The sequence below is a fragment of the Pollachius pollachius genome, assembly GCF_949987615.1.
Source record: "Pollachius pollachius genome assembly, chromosome: 2".
NCBI classification, from domain to species: domain Eukaryota; kingdom Metazoa; phylum Chordata; class Actinopteri; order Gadiformes; family Gadidae; genus Pollachius; species Pollachius pollachius.
In genome coordinates this window covers 14,234,185-14,253,543 of record NC_136935.1, presented here as the reverse complement: position 1 = coordinate 14,253,543, position 19,359 = coordinate 14,234,185, and the positions used below count along the sequence as shown (strand labels likewise).

Sequence of the window (19,359 nt, the reverse complement as noted above, 5' to 3'; positions counted from 1 at the left end):
GAATTCGAAGCTCACTCTAATCGATTTGGTTGTTGCACAAAACTGTCATGCATCGCTGGTCCATGTCATCGATGAACAATGTGGCAACATATTTTACCACGGTAAAATGTCTTTCATTAAAACTCAGTGGGGATAATACCTCCGCCATTAGAATATAGAGGATTATCAGACTATGTTTGGAATTACATACTCTGATAACCCCACATCTCCTCCCAAATTAAAAATATTAACAAATCGACTTAATGGAATTAAAGTGAGCCATGTCTAATTCGAGTGATGCACTGTGATGAACCGGGTTTGCGGTGTGCATGTTGACTCCATTTTGATGCGACAGGGCCTGTTTAGGAGTGTTGCAGCACAAGTATCAACATTTAGAAAGGTATGAGTTAAATATCACAAAGTGAATATCATGAGAACTGAGGCTGGGGTTTATCTGATCCCCCCCCGGGCTGTAGGTGGACCAGCAAACACAACACACCTGCTTTGAGTTCTGCATTTTATTTCCCAATCCATGAAAAAAAAGGAAAATTAAACCATCATGTGGGCATTGCCTAAATGGCTAATCTGTTGTTTTGAAAGGCCAGTGGGAGAGCTTTTGCACCCTGAATGCTCACCATCAGCATCACACACCGCGTCTGAGAAACAGTCTTCCATTCTGGAACGTTTGAGACCTCTTAGATTTGAAAAATAATTATACGTAAAATACTGAGGTATCAAAGATCAAGTAAAATGTCACAGATGAACACAGGAAATTACAATCATAAAAGGGCTCAAAGGAGGCTTATTCAAACACTATAACTATCTGTCACTTTAAATATCCCTACAGTCGGCACCTTTATTCCTGGTAGGCGGCCTTCCTTCTAGGTAAGGGAAGACCCCTGAGAATAGGAAGGCTGCATCCTATCATCTTCTTACCTCTTTGGTAAATAACCACACTTTTTGCATTTGGAATGTTATTGTTTTTTGTCACACACATTTTACATTTGTGTATAAAAAAGGTTATATAAGGAACAACAACAAAAACATCAAACATCAAAAGGCACATGACGAACACTTAAAGATTATCAGCTAAAGGCCTTCTAAAAACTAAACTAACTAGTGAACGATCGTAACTATGAACTGTTATACTTTGCTAAAACCCATTTCTGTGTGTACATGTTTTTTTCATGCAAAAACATGGAGCACCTATTCCATAAATAAACATGAATTCATCTAGGGAGGGGATTCAAGTGTGTCATTCAATTACCAAGTTAGGAATCCCATACAGAATACAGTTAAAAGATGCCCGTGAAACATCTGCCTTTTGGTACACACCAGCCAAACTGCCACTGGCTGTAGACTCTGAAACGCGAGAGAGAGCAGAGTGGACGTAAATATATATTATAATAATATTTTATACATTATAATGACATTAATACTATATTGGAAAATATTTACTTATTATTTTTTGGTTGCCAACTGCTTACTACTATGGGCTCGTACACCGATATCAAACGGAGAGTTCCAGTGAATGTGTTCTGTTCTGTGTTACACTTCAAGTTTGTGGAACTGGGGTCTGCCCTGGAACAACTGGGTCATACCATTAGACGGGGGAGCCCCACTGGGGCCTCTGTCCCCTTTCCTCAGGCTGTGGAGCGCCTGGCCAGAGGAGAGCCCTTCCGCCAGGAGACCTGCAACACAGTGGGTCAGTCCACATCCTGCTGGTCCCCAGTAAACCCAAAGCCCTCAACCAAAGTGTGCTTCGGTGTTAATGTGAACCACGCTAGACGTGACATTTCAAAAGGGGCCAATGCTTCGCTGGCATGCATGTACACTTCATCTTCACTCTTCACTCTCTTTTCATCATCACATTTCATTTAATGTGACCAATAAAACTCTTGAATGTTGAATCTCTTCGCACCTACCGTCCAACAGGGCGGCCACGTTGAGGGCGTGGGTCCGAGGGGAGCTGTGCCACTGGTGCAAGGCGACGCAGCGCACCCCGCACAGGCTCAGGAGCAGGGCCGTCTCCACGGGCCCCTCCAGGGCCAGCCGCCCTGCACTGATGGATCAGAGATAAGATAGACCTTTATGGGTCACCGGAGGGTCATTGAGGTGTCACCGCAGAAACAGCAATGAAAAGGAAACACTCTTGAGGTACAAGTCAGGGGAAGAGTACAGACGCAGACCAAGATGTTTACGATACAAATATAATAGGCATACAAATAGAGATAAAGTAAGACCTTGAGCAGCTGCCCATAGATACCTGCAATGCACCATAGAGAGAGAGAGAGAGAGAGAGAGAGAGAGAGAGAGAGAGAGAGAGAGAGAGAGAGAGAGAACGAGAAAGAGAGAGAAGAGGCAGAGCATTGTGGAGCAATAAAGAGTATGTATTGAAGCGATGAATATAGAGTCCAAGGGTCCCCTTTCATTCCAAAAAGAGACACCTCGCACACAACTCTGCAAACCATCAGTGCCATCAAATTGTAGCCTTTTCAGGATCTCCGTTAAGGAAGGGAGAAGGGTGCAAGTCGAGGATGGTAACTCCTTGACATTCAAATCACTGTCCTTACCTTTTCTGCAGGTCCAGGTTTGACTGGCGTGCAGCACTGGCTCTGTTCTGGAGCAGGTCGAAGATCAGCGCTAAGTGGCACTCTGGAGGAGAGAGAGGGAATAGTGATCCATTGGCCAACAGCCTCCAAGAATGACTGCCACCACTCCAGTAGAGACAGTGTTTTCCAAATAATTAAAATTAGATTTGTTGTGATAGCTGACCTGGGGTGAGGGGGGGCGGAGAGGGTATCTGATGTGGTGAAAAGTGGTGTATAGCTGCCCAGGAGACAGGGCTTCCAAGGGAAATTGCCAGGAGCACTCCTATATAGCTATCGTTTGGTCAATATTTCTACACAAAGTGAATAACCATGAAAGTACCATGCACTGGCCTAAATAAAAGCCAAACTGAAGCACAATTAAACTGCAGATGTCTCACCTTTCAAAATGTTCCTGATGGCATGTTGTATTCTTAACAATGGGGAAACTCTTTCTTCTTTTGATCATTTCACGGTCATGAGCATTCGTGACCTTGAACGCAGCACTGGAGACATGGTACGTTTAAAGTAGAATGCAGCATGGAGGCTACTGAAAGTGTTCCGCAGTTTACATCTTATCTTTTTTTACTCTAGTATTTTGTCCCGGGAATGACTGTTAGAGGGTGCGAGAGGGTTTTTACGGTAGAGCGAGACGAGAGAGTCGGACAGGGAGGTGCAGAACGATCAATGCACTTAGCTTGGACCAAAATGCAGATGCAGGCCAGGCTCTCTGATTAGGGGAGCGCGCATTTCACAGCTGGTCAGCGTCTTCTGGGGTCCAGCTTGTCATTGGCCGATATACCAGCACAATACCAATATACAAGGAGGCCAATGCCATTATTAGGTGACGCTATGTACCTGTTTTCAATGGTTAATGGAAATAAGCAGACTGATAGTGTTAGTGATAAAGTAGACTGGTAGCCGATTAGACAAGACCTACAGGATTGAGACTATAAAGCTCTCATCTGACTCTGAAACAATGAACAGCTGCCAAAACGTGCTGTTGGTTCTGCAGAAGAAGAGAGTCCGGGAGTGTAGAGTGTGAGGTTAGATCGATTTCAGCTGAAGAATTCTCGGATGAGCCTCCTCTTTCACCTGGCAGTCGAAGCCCAAAAGTGTGCCAGGTGGCTGGTGTGATTTGGCTTACGAAGGAGGGTACAAGGTGGGACAGATGAGGGCAGGTGCTGGACCCGAAAAAGCACTACTCGGAGAAGCAGGATGGGCAGGACTCTGGATCACCTGCCTTCCGCTCAGAAGAAGGTGTTTATATCTGGCCACAGATAGGTCTGGGATTGCACAGCAGAACCACAAGTGTGTGTGTGTGTGTGTGTGTGGGGGGCGTCTGCAACTGTGGCTGAGGAATAAGCCAGGACGGATGCATGGAGCCAGGTGGTAACCATGGTGCCCAGACATCCCCTGGGGCCGCTAGTGTCGGTGACCTGAGCTTCTCAGATGTTGGGTCATTTTGTCCAGCTGGTGATGCCTACAGTGAATATCAGAATGCCATTGGTCAGCTACAATCAGCCTCCTGCTGGGCAGCAGGATAGTGGGGGAGGGGCAGCCGTCGACCGTGGGGCTAATATTTTGTTGTGCTATAAAGTACAGCTGGTAGTCAGAACAGGGTGTCAGTCGCACTATAGTTAGCAGCGCTACCGGCAGGCGCATATGTCTGGCCTGGGGCAACCGCGTGTGAGCCAGAGAGATCTCTCTTGTCAGTCAGATCAAATAAAGACAAGCTATCTGTGCAGCCCGGCTAACCTTGCTACGCTGCAACATAGCGGCATTGGCTCAGGAGGCCGAGCGGTTTCTCCGGCAACCCAAATGTTGCTGGTTCGAACCCCGGCTCACCCCGACCCTGAGCCAGACACCTAACCCCAGCTGGTCCTGAGGAGCTAGCCATTGCCATGCAGGGTTCACACCCTCGTCGGTGTTGGAAAGTATGTGTGAATGAATGAATGTGAGGCAATAATAGCGAAAGCGTATTGAGTGGCCACACGTCTGAAGTGTTCTTTATAAATGCTGTCCGTTTACCAATTACAGCCAGCCTCAATACATTATTGGGGTATTCAGGTAGTTGAGACAAAATACAATAAAGAAAATGTAATCAAATAACAAATCTAATTGTACTCACTGCGATCATAGAAACAAGTTTTGACCTTTGATCCACATACAGGGAATATGGAGTCCAGGTCGTAATTTATTTAGGAGGAAATTCTATTGGAGGCACTTCAGATGGGTTCAAAGCTGTGGGGAAGTCGGGCCATATAGGGCCTGGGGCTTGGATCTAATAGTTTCATGTAGGCATATAGGTTGCGGCAATTCCGGTATGTTGTATATTTGTTTTATCTGATTATATTAAGAAATATTTTGAATGAGATCAAATTTATGTTGTTACTCTCAGTAGAAGATGATCAGATAATGGGAGGATTTGGGAAGTCTGATTAACGCCGTTAAAAAAAAAACCAGCAGACTAGTAATCTTTTTGATTCGGTATTGATAAACTGAAATATATGCATACACAGGATGAAAAACGGATGGGTTTGAGAATCTAAGCCTTGTGCTCCATTTATTATTTTTATAAGCCGGCATGACACAATTCCTCATTAAAGCTAGGGTAGGCAATATATTTTAAAACACATTTGCTGAAATTCTCTTTACATCCCAACATAAAGCTCTGATAAAAAAGAATCGGATTTCTGTGAATATCTCAGGCCTGTAACAAGCCCGTCCAGTCATTGCATTCGGCTCCAAATGAATTATTGGACAAACTTCCTGTCTGTTTACCTAGCCGGCCACCTGCGCACACTCTGCCCATGCACATGAGTCTTCCACAAGGCTTGGCAGACCCTTTGCTAAAGCTTGTGAGCTATTCATGTATCTTGGTAGGGAGGCTTGAAGGGAGGTTTGGTAGCTTTTGGATTTGACACTTTTCAAATCTAACCTACTCTGGCTAGGTTCCCAAAATTGCCTACCTATGCTCTAAATGATGAGTTTTCGCCACTTTAAAATTCCATTAATATTGTTGCGAGAGTATAGTTTATCGAGAGTGCAACAGTGAGACCTTGTTGACAGTTCTGTTGCTATAAAATGTTAATGTCACGTACGTTTTTTTTTTCTTTTACTCCATTGTATTCTTGTTCTGTGTTGCTCACATGTAAAGCACTTTAGCTCCTGAGGCAAGGCGACACGCATCGAATACTGTATTGTATCATATATACCGAGAACAACTGCAATGTCAACTGCCTTGACGGCCATAGACCTGATGGGTGAAGACAATTCTACATCTGCTTTGTATCTGTGCTGTTAGACTGCACGAGAACGGAAACTATTGAATGTTGCGTTGGGAATTCTCCATAATGTATTTTAAAAATCAAACAACTGAAGGTCAAAAGCAACACACTACACCTCCGCCGTGGCAGCACTAAATAAGTCCTTGGACAAGGTCCCCTCGCCCTGACTGACCCGGTTCACATCACCTTGGTGGGAACGACAAATGTGAGTCATTACTCCATAAGTGGTTGGGAGTGGTATCAAAGGTTACTGAGGCACTGTATGAATGCATTCACAGGCTCTTGAGGTCACCTGCGGAGGGTTGTGTCACCTGAAAACGTTAGCAGGTGACATACAGTCACCGGATGTGATGGAGTTTTAGTTTTGGTATGCAAATACAGATCTCAGTGCGAAGAGAAGGGGGTATGGCGTTCAGATTGGTGGTTGAGTGAGTGGGTGGTGTGAAGGATTCTGTGGGTGGAATAAATGTGGGGTAGAGTACCGGAGAGATCCATGGCTGCAAGCTTGACGGGGGGGACGTTGGCCATGAAGCGCTCCGTCCCCAGGTAGATGAAGCCGCTGCACCCGGCCAGGAGCTGCTCTATCTGGGCCAGACTGGACCAGCAGACAGAGGCGTGGAGCGTACACAGGGAACATGGCATGTGAACATGGCATATCCCATTATGCAAGGTTGACATTGAAATAGTGGATAAAAAATTCTTAATATTTAAGCCTAACCCTATATCTGTGTAGGTTGCATATTTAAGGTTACTAGTGGATTGAGCAATGCTTATATCAGTGTTGCGGGGGACCACTGTTTATAGCTGAGATAAAATGACTGCAAGACAATCAGATAATCCAAATCATGTTGTCTTCTAACTGCGCTTGCGTTGTTCATGCCATGGTCAAAAATAAAATAAAAACAGAACCCAGGTGCTTTTCCAGGTGCAATTCCCATTGACTCCCTTTATCTGGAGTGTTGTGACATCATGAGCAGGAAGGATGGTGAGTAATAAATTACTTGACACACTTTCATCAGAGTGGAACATTATGGCGTGTGGTTGATTATTTTAACCCGCGACCTTTGACCCCCGAACACCTCTCTCAGTGTGAATTACCTTGGAGTGTGTCTGCTGCTGCCCATGAAGCCGTCCCAGAGAGAAGCACCTTGCTGGCTGTGGTCGTCCAGAGTTACCTGCATCCTCTCAGCCAGACTGCCGCCCTCTGTGTGCGAGCGCACGCACACACACACACACATGCAAACACACACACACACACACACACAGAATCATAAGCATATGCATACACACAATCAAAATCATAAACATATGCACACACACATTCATGAATAGATGCATACATATTACACACACATAAACAAACAAACACATGGAGGGAGAGAGAGAAAGACTTCATCTGAAGCGTAATGGAGTGCAAAGTGAAGACCCTTGAAAAGAGTAACCAAACTTTGGGGACAAGAAGTACACAAATCCTGACCAGCTAAGTCTCACTACATGAACGATACTCGGAGGGGCTCCTCGCAGAGTGTGGTGGGTAGGGGTGGGGGCAGGTGACGTGTGGGGGAACTGACTCTCCCCACCACCGCAGAACATTAATCACTTCACGGCTCTGTCCCCCCGCTGGCCATCAGAAGGACCTCCTGCCTCTGCTCCCCGGGTGCAAGGCACCCGCCCACTGCCGCCACGCCGGCCCGGACCCCACCCACTGCTCCGCTCCACCCATTCCTCCCCTCCACCTAGCCCTCCCCTCCCATCCACCCATCACTCTCCTCCCCGCCACCCATTCCTCCCCTCCACCCACCCCTCCCCTCCACCCACTTCTCCCCTCCACCCCTCCCCTCCACCCACTTCTCCCCTTCACCCCTCCCCTCCTCTCCACCCACCCCTCCCCTCCAACCACTCCTCCCCTCCCCTCCACCCACCCCTCCCCTCCACCCTCCCCTCCACCCACTTTTCCTCTCCACCCTCCCCTCCCCTCCACCCACCCCTCCCCTCCACCCATTCCTCCCCTCCACTCCTGCCCTCCCTCCTCTCCACCCTCCCCTCCCCTCCACCCACTTTTCCTCTCCACCCACCCCTCCCCTCCACCCATTCCTCCCTTCCACTCCTGCCCTCCCTCCTCTCCACCCTCCCCTCCCCTCCACCCACTTTTCCTCTCCACCCACCCCTCCCGTCCACCCATTCCTCCCCTCCACTCCTGCCCTCCCTCCCCTTCTCCCCTCTACCCAGCCCTCCCCTCCACCCACTCCTCCCTGCCGCAAAACCTCTTCCTCCACTCACCTCTTCCTCCACTCACCTCTTCCTCCACTCAGCGCCTACCGTCCCGAACACCCATATAGCTCTGCTCAGCCCCCACCCTACCCCTCCATTTAGCGGCCCAGGTGTCCTTTGAACATTGTCGGGGGACACATTAAAAAGGGGCGTACACATTTAGCGTTCTTCTAGTTCTTTTCATCATGCGCTAAATCTGAGAACCTGAAAAAAAAGTAGGCCATAAGGACTCTACAGTCACATGCCCCTAGGGCAGTAGCTGGCGCATATGACACAGATGACACGGAAGTGTGCAAATGACAAACTTCTACACACACACTTCATCATGCACACACACTCATGCACATAAAAATAAACGCATTGGGTTTTATTCAATGTTATTTTAGTCCACAAATTTTGTCAAAAAGCAGTGGCTGTCTTCTCCACACTTTATAACGTGAAACGTTCTACGTCCAGTGCAATGCAAACACGTACACGTACACAAAGATGGCAATGGAACCATGTTTGTGTGTGTGTGTGTGTGTGTGGTTGTGTGTATGTGGTTGTGTGTGTGTGTGTGTAGTCTAAGTGTGAAGACTTTGGGGAGCACTTTGGAGAGTTCTGCAACAGCGTTCCCTTTGGGATCACCTGGGAGAGCTGCCATCTACTTCACTAATAATGGAACTTTGGTTTTAATTTCCTCACTGTCACTGTAATAAACGTAATTAATCGCTCACTGTGTGCTGGCTGCAAAGTGATCTTTACAATACAACGGATAAAAGTGCAATTTATTTTATGAGATTTATACATTTTTACTCACCGTAGTTGCTGTAGTCATTGTAGGGGTCGACAATATCTGAGGTGGAGTTAAGAAGAATGTTCCATGGAAAGGAAATGTATGCCCCTAGGGGGTGACTAAATAGTTTGCACCAATCCAATCTTTTGTAACATTGTGATAAAAGACATGTTTTACCTTCAATGGTGTTACGAGAGCATAAGGCACGAATGGCCTTTTGACATCCTTTAGGCTAAATTCATAGGTCGACCAAACACATAATCTGTCTCTCTCCGTCCGTCTGTCTCGCTCTGTCCGTCCGTCTGTCTCGCTCTGTCCGTCTGTCTCGCTCTGTCTGTCTGTCTTGCACTTCCGTCTGTCTATCTTGCTCTGTCCGTCTGTCTTGCTCTGTCTGTCTGTCTCTCTCTGTCTATCCGTCTGTCTGTCTCTGACCGTCTCTCTCTCTCTGTGTGTCTGTCTCTCTCTGTCCGTCCGTCTCTCTCTCTCTCTCTCTCTCTCTCTGTGTCTGTCCGTCTGTTTGTCTGTCTGTCCATCTGTCTGTCTGTCTTTCCATCCGTCCGTCTGTCTGTTCGTCTTCTTCAAAGGTCATAGTGTTCACTCTCTCCTTTCACGCGAGCCATTCAACAAGCATTTCATTACTCTAACTACACTCCATGGCCCTGCTCATGTCTGAGAACCAATTCAATATGAGGTCAAACAACCCATCATTCAACAATTAGTTATCAACCACTGAGCAAGTTCAAGTTTCTACGTGATTGAAGTGTTTGTAAGAGAGAGAGTTTGCTTGTGCCAGTGCGGTGAGGTCGGTTACACTGGAATGCGTAGAGGCTTGGACACTGAAAAAGAAAACGCATACTATAACTTGCTTGAAGTTACAGTGTGTGAGGACCAACACATAATAAGCATAATATTATTTGAAACCAACAGCTCTTAAAAAAAAGAATACATTTAAAATCCCGTGCATCAACCGGGAAAGCGTGGGGAGGCAGCACGCGGTTTACTGGAGGCTTGGAGAAAACACAACCCCCCCCAAATATGCATTATTATATTAGTATACAGATCATCACACAGAATAATAAACAACATTATGTCATCGATTAAAAAGCCACACTTAAAAGCGAGGCCAAGGGAAAGTTAAATAGTTTCCGGTGCAGACAGCAGGTATCTGGCGAAGGCAGATTAATTGACTGAACTCACCACTTTGATGGCTCTGCTTTGATCTCCCTTCCCCTTGGCCACCTTGGCTCCTTTGGTCTCCTTCCTATTGTCACCTTCAACTGCCACAAACAGGATGCATAAACAAATCAAGCACACACACCCTTCTGGGCGAGACTCGGTTTACAGGGTTGGATTCAATTTATGACTACCTGACATCTAACTCTGCTTAATGTATCCGATGAGACAGTATGATGACCTGGCATTTAAGTTACATTCCTTCTTGTGGTGCACTTTCAGGAAGTTCATCGCCACTGTGATTCCAAAAGCTGTTTTGCACGCTTCAGGGGGAATGAAAATGGTGTGATCTACTCATTTGGAAGCAAACACTCTTGAGGATTGCTTGAGGAAACAAACGGAGTAAAAGGCAGGACTTGCTCCAGGTCCTTTAGAACTTGTGGGACACTTTGTGTCCCAGCAGATCGCGGTTATGACACAAAAGACTGCAAAAAAACAAAAGTAAGCTTTTGCACCTGTTTGTGGGTGAGCTTCCCATCGCAAGCTCTGATTCCTCTGTGGCATGTTTCATGCAAAGTGCCGCGCGGAATAACAAATAGCACCTTCGGAAGTGGCCTGAGGTAGTACATCTTCTTGACACAATGGTAAAGTGTAGACGTCAGAATGATGGTAATGCTTTGTTGGAGGGGACGGGATGGGAGGGGAGGGATTAGTTTTTTTTGTTTTCCATTGTTATCCTTGCTTTGGGACGATGTGTGATAAGGCGCTACATATCTGCACCTCTCTGTGGTTGTGTTATATATGCAAACAAAAGTTCAAATATGTGAATTTGAGCCTTCGCACACGCAGCCAGACACAGATACACACACACACACACACACAAGCTGAAAGATGGAAACACAGCACACACACACAAACACACACACACACACACACACACACACACACACCGAAACGCACAGACAGACAGACAAACATTACCTAATTTACCTGTAACCTTTGAAAGCGCATCAAAGTTATGCAAATTCTACAACCTTTAAAAAGGTAACGCCGTCTGCAAATCCAAATAGTGTTCACGTCGTTAATAGTGTTCTGCCCGTTCTAAAATCTCACTCAGAGGAGAGGAGAAATGCTTTGCACGCGGCTGCGCCTTTCCTGACTCTTAACGGCAGAACTACTAATCAAGTCATCAAGTGGACTTGGTAATTGCCATAGACGCGGAAACGAGTACATGTCGTCATTTATTGAGAATGGTAATCTGCTGTTTAATAGACGACCAGATACACTGTAAGTAGGGGGCAGTGATTCATGTAAATGCGCAAGAAGCCTTTACATGACTTTGTCATTCCACAGCTCCATGCTGTAATAACGATATGCTAGAGGAACATGCATTTTCTTAAATCAAGTCGCTGAGGCTTATGGTGGCTATGCTTCACTGAGGTCTGCATGGACTTTGAGGGTAGTTAAAGTTGGCCGCAGGTGGGTTGGTGAAACACGATGACATGATTATTTTGCGCTATACTCTCTCCGTTCACGTATTGGTGTTCACTACTATATGAGGTGTACTACTCAATCCATCAGGGGAGTTGTAGAAACACTTTAAGAAAAAGTAGAAGTAGAAAAAGTAGAAAAGTAGAAGTGTAGGCTGCCGCTATCAGATCCGAACGCTATGTGCGTGGCGCGCACACACACACAAGCACACACACACACACACACACACACACACACACACACACACACACAGACACACACACACACACACGTCATCCTCCTCCAAAAAGTCATGCAGCTCCGAAAACATCTCAAAATCCCCACTCTCCGCACGGACTGCCCAACGCTGCAGCTTTTTTGTGAAAGCATTCACTTTGTCCGAGAGGGTGAGGATGTTAGTGTTGAGGCCTTGTAGTGACAGGTTGAGCATATTTAATTTGTGGAATATGCATGACAAATAAGCAAGGGCTATCCATTCCGAGTCAGTGAGATGGTGCACAAAAGCGGAGTTTGCGTCTGAGAGGAAGGTGCGCACCTCGCTTCGCAACTCAAACAGGCGTGTAAGGACCTTGCCCCGTGAAAGCCACCTAACTTCAGAATGGAAAAGAAGGGATTTGTGTGTAGACCCCATTTCCTGACAGAGAAGGGTGAAAAGTCTAGTATTGAGTGGGCGAGATTTGATGAAATTCACCATTTAAATTGCTGTCTGGAGAACATTGTTAAGCTCGGGCTGTGCTTGAATGCCAGGGCCTCTCTGTGGATAATGTAATGGGTGAACTTGGCATGTGGTGCAACGCTAAGGACCTTTGCTTTCAGCCCTTTATTTTTCCCCAACATAGCTGCCGCACCGTCTGTGCATATGCTTAGGTAGTTGGCCCATTGCAGCCCTGCGTCTTCCATCCAACCATTGAGACAATTAAAAATGTCACTGCCGGTACACCTTCCTTCCATCGGAGAGCAGAACAGCATGTCCTCGGGAAGTTTTCCTTCATAACTGTAGCGAAAAAAACACCAATAATTGCGCGACACTTGCCACGTCAGTAGACTCATCTAACTGTAAAGAAAACCTGCAGTTTTTTACTCTCTCGATTATCTGACATTTCATGTCATTAGCGATCTTGATAATGCGCTTGGACACTGTATCATTGGAGAGGGGGATTTGCTTGAGCGCACTTGCATTCTTTTCACCATGCATTGCGGTGGTCATCGCAATTGCTGCAGGGAGGATGAGGCTTTCGGAAATTGTGGGTGGCTTCTGTGCTTTTGCCACAAGGTGGGCCACTTTGTAGGAAGCTGCCAAGGCTTTGGTGGGCAAGGTAGCTTGCCCATGCACTACGGTCTACTGCCCTTGCAGGGCAGCTTCGTTTCGCAGAAAGAAAGTCATTGGTTTCGTAGCGTCCTCGGGATGGCGGGTTTCGAGATGTCGTTTCATTTTGACAGGTTTTAAGCTCTCGCCAGAACAATGCCACAAATCACACATTGTGGGTGGTCGAGGTTATCTTTTACTTGGCAAGTGAATCCATATTTCAGAAATTCTTTCTGATAATGCCGACGCCTCGTTTGTTCCTTTTTATTCTCACCGGCCTGTAGACTTGTCCCATCTGAGGATCGCGGAGGAGTAGACGCACTGGTAGCTGGCACTTCCGAGCTTTTGTTCGATTTTTTAAGCAGCCACCTCTCCATTTTGGCTAGTAGGCTACCTATGTCTTTTTATTTTGTTTTACTTGAAATAGCGGGAACAAGTTGAGTTTGCATATAGTGGGGGCAGATAGTAACATTGTTTCTATCAGCGGAGTAGCCTATAGGCTGAACCAGATCTCGTTGAAAGACGAAAACACATTTTCCCTCTTCTCTTAACTGTGTGTAAATAAGAAAAAGGCAGATTTTCCCCAATATTATTTTCCTTTGTTTCACCTGGCATAATAATAATTTCAGACTGAATACAGAAAATAATTGGCGACCCCACAGAGGTTTTTGGAGACCCCATTTGGGGTCGCGACCCCTAGTTTAAGAATCACTGTTATAGGACATCAGAAGTACAATAGCCAAGTGAATAAAGTGAATCAATTATGCTGATCAAGGCAACAGGACAGCTCTTGGACTTGTTTCATTGCCTATAATATAATATAATCTATACGAAATTAGATTTCTTCCCAAACCAAGCCGAAGGATCAGGAACAAATTAATGTAACTTGTGAAGTTGGATATGGAGTAGATACAAATGGAACAGCCCAATCCTTTCATGTGGATTAAAGGAGTCCAAAACAAGTGAATCTCAACCATAACAAAGCTGTTCAAATAAGCATTTCTCAGACTAAAGGCTGCGAAATAAGTCTTTAAGCAATAATTCAAGTATATTATTCTTTGAGTAAGCGATGAATATGAGAATGATTGAAATAAGGAGAAATAAGGTCAAATAAATTTAGGGCAGCAAGCGCACTCAAACGTTTTTAATGTGACATAAATACCCCATGGCCGACAGCCAAGCAATTTGGAGAGCTTATTTGCTCTCCCACATTTTAGAGTTTACAAACATTGCACACGTAATAGGCTCCTAGTCACATGAGCATTCTAATTCATGCTCAAAGCTACTTTGAGCTTGTTTGTCAATGATTTTAGATGTGTTTCTGTGTGTGTGTGCTGCCTATAGTTAGTGGCTGTGTTGACCAAATTAGAGATACACTGATGTTTTTTTAATATCTGTTTGTTTGTGTGTGCATGCATGTGTGTGTGCCCCTGAGGTTAGTAGCTGTGTTGACCTGTGTTGATCTATCTATCTGTGTGTCTATAGTGAGTTTAGAGAGTAAGCATGTATATGAGAGAGTGAGAGAGAGAGACAGAGAGAGAGAGATAGAGAGAGAGAGAGAGAGAGAGAGAGAGAGGCTGAACTATCTGTGAATATATGATTGTTTATGTGTCAGTCTCAATAAAGTGTGACTGTTGGTCGAGTGCATTTGTGTTTATTGGTGTATGTGTGCTTTGTGTGTACATGACCCTGTGTGTGTATGTGCCTAAATTACCTTTCTCGGGCTGGTCCCGGTGCAGCCGAGCGTGGAGGAGCTGCAGGGAGAAGTCCCGGGACACGGAGCCGACCCCCCGGCCCTGCAGGACGGACAGGGCCTCCAGCGGCAGTTCCTGCAGCCACTGGTCAGCCAGGAGCACCACATACTCCCCCGGGTCCTGGGGAGGGCAGGCTGCCAACAACACACACACACACACACACACACACACACACACACACACACACACACACACACACACACACACACACACACACACACACACACACACACACACACACACACACACACACACACACACACTTCCCTTTTATGCCAGATTTGTGATTGTAGACTTATTGGAGTACTTCCCATGCCTGATAATAGTCTTTCGAAGAAAATGCAGGTAACCCAACAGCTGACGGCGGTCATACCATGTTCCCTGAGAACGGATAACATGTAATGTTTATGACTGACTGACAGCAACACAGGCTTTAAGCTATGGGGGTTTGTATGGAAGTGGTCCGGAAATTATAATGGTGGCATCGAACGGCAAAGAAAACCTTGGAATAAATTTTCTGTATGACGCATTGACTTTGATATGCAAAGATTGGGTGGTTAAGGGAGGTGGGGGTTACCTTCCTGATCTATACGGTGTATGAGGTATAGATTGCTGCAGAGTCTCAACGGAATGGAGAGGGGTTGTTCGACGGGTGTGTGTGTTTGTGTGTGTGTGGGTGTGTGTGTGTGTGTGTGTGTTGTCATTGTTGATGTATTTGTACATGATATTGTGTGTGTGTGTGTGTGTGTGTGTGTGTTTATGTCAATGTGATTGAAAGTGTATGTGTGTGTGTGTGTGTGTGTGTGTGTGTGTGTGTGTGTGTGTGTGTGTGTGTGTGTGTGTGTGTGTGTGTATGAATATGCGTATCTGTGTTCATGGCCATGTGACCTTCCTGCCATGGAGGAACATATACCAGGTTGATCTTTAGCCAATCCCTTCTGTTTCTCCACCTTCTCTCCTAGTCTCTCTGACTCCTGGGCGGGCCAAGGAGGAGACTTCTTCCTGGGGTTACTGGGGTAAGAGAGGGGGACATTAAGGACAGAAAGACTAGGGGATAGGGGGTCCCCCATGTTGCAAGGCATGAAAACAGTAAAGATTAGGTTTTCAGATGACAATCTTAAAACATCCAATTTAAATTACTCAAGTAAAAAAAAAATACACTTAGTGACACATTGAAGAGTCGTGCTTTGTTTTGCATGGATTCTTTTTCAGAACAGACATGGGTCAGCCAGCCAGGGTAGTTGTGTCTACTGACTACATCACGCACCTGAAGCGGGAACAGTCCAACTGAGAGATGACGGGATGCAGATAGTTCTCCATCGCCTCCACGCCAGCTCTGAACTGAGCCACCTGCTCCTGTTCTTCACTCAGGGTTTTCTGTGGTGTCACAGAGATGGACAGCATGAAGAGCAAGGATTCGCTTCAAAAAGGCTTCTGATAGCAAGAGAGAGAGAAAAGTAAGTAGAAAGAGAGAGACAGTGAAAGAGATATTTCCGAAACCTTACCCATGGCCATTGCAAAAAAAGATCGCAAGGGCGCCAGAGTTTTCTTTAAAGAAATAAAATAACCCTACTGCTCTGGAAGACTGGGGGCCGTGCCCTGTCTCATTGCGGTGCCGACGGGCCTCGTCCAAGAGGACCTCCCCAGTCTGTCTGGCGAAGGTCCGAATATTTCCCCGCAAAGCCAGCAGCATCCCTGGGCTGACCTGCACCTTAGCCACACTAGTGCATGTTAGCACCGCTGCTGTGACAACAGTATGCACACACAAACACAAACACACACACACACACAAACAGACCTTGTAATTGTCCCTCAAGATTCTCTCTTTTCTCGCCATTGCTTTCTTCTATTTATCACTACCCATATTCTACTTGTGATCCAACAATTCAAGATTATATTGCTGTTCTTAATTGAAACTCGCCCAAAGAACAGAGATAAAGGGGACCACATCAGAAAATGTGGTCTGAATTTGTGTAGCTCTCGCACTGAGCATGTTAAGCATCTGTCTTATAAGCACCTGTCGTATGAGGACCTAACTAAGGAGATCCTAATTTGAAAGCACAAATGGATCCTCATTTAAGAGGAAATGACATACGAGCACCTGTCCAGAGTGGCACTCGATTTCAGCGGAATCAAAAACAAGTGGAAAACGTGAAAAGATGTGCATGTCCACATTCGGCACTGCATTCATTATTTTATCCTTCTGTTTCAGAGCATAACACTGAATAAATCAGCAGATCTGCAACTCAGGGAGTACCAGTAGACTGCTTATTGGATTCCATGGACAGGCAATTTGGTGGTACAGCGCAAGGTGCTACAGAGAACGGCATGCCTTGGTGCTCGCACAGTTCATCCCCAGGACCTTGTGTCTTCATTAGGAGTGAACTCTCCCCTTACTTACCTCACACATCTCAGTCAGGCAGAAAAGCAGGGCATGCTAATCTCCCCTCGTTCTATTCCAATGCTGTAAACAGCTTTCGCATGCAGGGCATTCATTTGTTTGTGGTCACAAAAGTGAACTAACAATTTGAACCATATGCACACATACAAAGATGGATGGGAGTGCTCCTTAAAGGGCTGCTTTGCAGTTCATAGGGGCAACTTCCAGGCCAACGCCACAGAGAGAATGATGTAATGTGTGATGTCTCACCTGTAGATTGCGCTGCCTTGCCTTTTTGATGATCCATAGGCTCGACCTTTTCATACAGTGCTCCATAAAGTTTGGACCTCAAACACATTAAAACACAGAGGACTTTTTGACTATACACACACAAGTTCATTGTTTCATGATTAATTCCAAATACAGTTGCACAGTGCAGGGCTGCCTAATGATGTCTGTACCAGTGTAGCTATCAGCTCTATAGTGTGTATGAAAGAGAAACAGATGTGTCTGTGAGGACTATGTGTTTGTTAATGCGTATGGAGGGCCAAAGAGAAAGAGTCTGAGCGAGAGAGAGAAAGAGCGAGAGAATGAGAGAGAAAGAGAGCGAGCAAGAGAGAGCGAGCAAGAGAGAGAGTGTGTGCTGTGTTTATATGTGTGGAGGACGAGAGAGAGAGAGAAAGAGTGTGTGCGTCTCAGCTAGGGTGAGGGAGTGAGCCGGACAGTACCCGTCCTGGTTGTGCTGCAGCAGCAGGAGAGTGAGGTTTGGCGGCAGCTCTCCCAGAATGCTAAGGTGGTTTGGGTTAATGGCCAGGTGGCGGTACGCCTGTGCACAATAGCAATGGTCAGGGAAATACATTTCTGATCTAATATTACATCACAATCTTTTACCACAATCGTAACAGTTGTGCTGTAGTTAGGGCTTTTGAGACACCTATAGTCTAATGCTACAGTGTTTGTGGATGGGGAAGCTCCGTCTGAGAAGCAATTTGTTTAATATCCGCGTCCGAGAGTAAGGTTCTCAGACACCTATAGTTTAACGCTACGGTATGTGCTGGATTTCATAGACAATATTGCTTATTGCTTAAAGATCCCATGGCATGCTACTTTATGAATGCTTTTATATAGCTGTTAGCGGGCCCCTAATACATTACTTGAAGACGTTTAAGAAATTCAGCCTTAGTGCAGAATTTCAGTCACTACGAGCCAGTCCCACAATGAGCTTTCTACAAACTTACAGTTTTCTAGAGGCGGGTCAAGATGGAGGATGGGGGTGTGGCCCTGAGTAGCTTGCGGCCACGATACCATGCGCTAGTGTTTAGAGTGGATGTATCGCAATGGCGAGGCGCACACAGCTTTTGACCCGACGTGTTATGCTCCATAACACCAACAGCAGAACGGCTTTCCAAATAACAAAGTGTGTAAAGCACTTGCGTTACAGTGTGTGAATTCACACACACACACACGTGGCGCTCGCACGGTTGTAGCTCATTGTCTCATTGGCAGGCTAAATTCTCTGGGCAGCCAAGGCAGATAAAGGAGAGGTAACTTTGCCCCTTATGACGACATATGGGGCCAAATTCGAAATCGGATTTCATTTTTCAAAGGCAGAGCAGGGTACCTAGTGCTTGTTTTTCACCTAACGCCATTTCTAGCTACTGGGGGACCATAGGCAGGCTAGGGGAACTCATAGTGTTTGAATTCCATCTGAAACAGTGGGCCCCCTGGCTCTTAAAGGGATACTTCACCCATTCAGAACCGGCGTTCTATCATTATAAAATCGCTATTGTAATATAAAAAAAAGTTTTTTTTTCCCTCAGTCTAACCCAGTCTTCCCTTGGCCCAGCTTTCCTGATCTATTTTTCTCTTTGCTTGCCTGCTAGAAGGGCCGAGGACTACAAACCACTGGTACCGCAAATTTGTGAGCCCACCAATAAGGAATGAGGGGGGGCGGGAGCTCGCGTACGAGATGTTAACACAATGTCCGCCATGTTTCTTCACCACTTAGCTAGCGAACAAATTTGCAATGTGAAACAACCAAAGTGATTTTAGAAAATCTATTGTTGGATTTGGACATTCAGGGCTATTAGTACGAGCCAGAATACAGCCAGGAAGAATTGACACAAATAGAGGTGGCTGCTGCGGCTGCAGCTGAACAAGCCATGCCTGTTGCCGAGGACGAGCAGCCGGAGCGCGCCGGTTTGCTCTGGTCACCTATAGACACTAACACAGAGTCCCTGTGCTGCAGCGAATTTCAGCGACGCCAGTTTCTTCTAGAATAAATGGCTGAATCTGGCGAGGATGGGGCCATGTGTGTAACCTCTCACCCAGGCTTCACGCCTCATCTGAACA

The 19,359-nt window shown here is 46.1% G+C and overlaps 1 protein-coding gene across 1 annotated transcript in view; it reads right to left on the bottom strand.

The window, feature by feature from the left end:
- Positions 1-1,527: 1,527 nt before the first annotated feature.
- cfap46 (cilia and flagella associated protein 46) overlaps positions 1,528-19,359 on the bottom strand; it is a gene marked incomplete at both ends in the record, with an annotated part of 86,050 nt that continues 68,218 nt past the window's right edge. Inside the window, 14 exons of the mRNA XM_079729090.1 lie at positions 1,528-1,670; positions 1,905-2,041; positions 2,553-2,634; positions 6,340-6,452; positions 6,956-7,061; positions 8,928-8,963; positions 9,850-9,910; positions 10,101-10,180; positions 14,588-14,761; positions 15,541-15,638; positions 15,895-16,004; positions 16,201-16,367; positions 17,278-17,354; positions 17,706-17,833. Of these exons, the coding sequence (XP_079585216.1) occupies positions 1,528-1,670; positions 1,905-2,041; positions 2,553-2,634; positions 6,340-6,452; positions 6,956-7,061; positions 8,928-8,963; positions 9,850-9,910; positions 10,101-10,180; positions 14,588-14,761; positions 15,541-15,638; positions 15,895-16,004; positions 16,201-16,367; positions 17,278-17,354; positions 17,706-17,833 (1,512 nt within the window). The remainder of the gene's footprint in view (positions 1,671-1,904; positions 2,042-2,552; positions 2,635-6,339; positions 6,453-6,955; positions 7,062-8,927; positions 8,964-9,849; positions 9,911-10,100; positions 10,181-14,587; positions 14,762-15,540; positions 15,639-15,894; positions 16,005-16,200; positions 16,368-17,277; positions 17,355-17,705; positions 17,834-19,359) is intronic.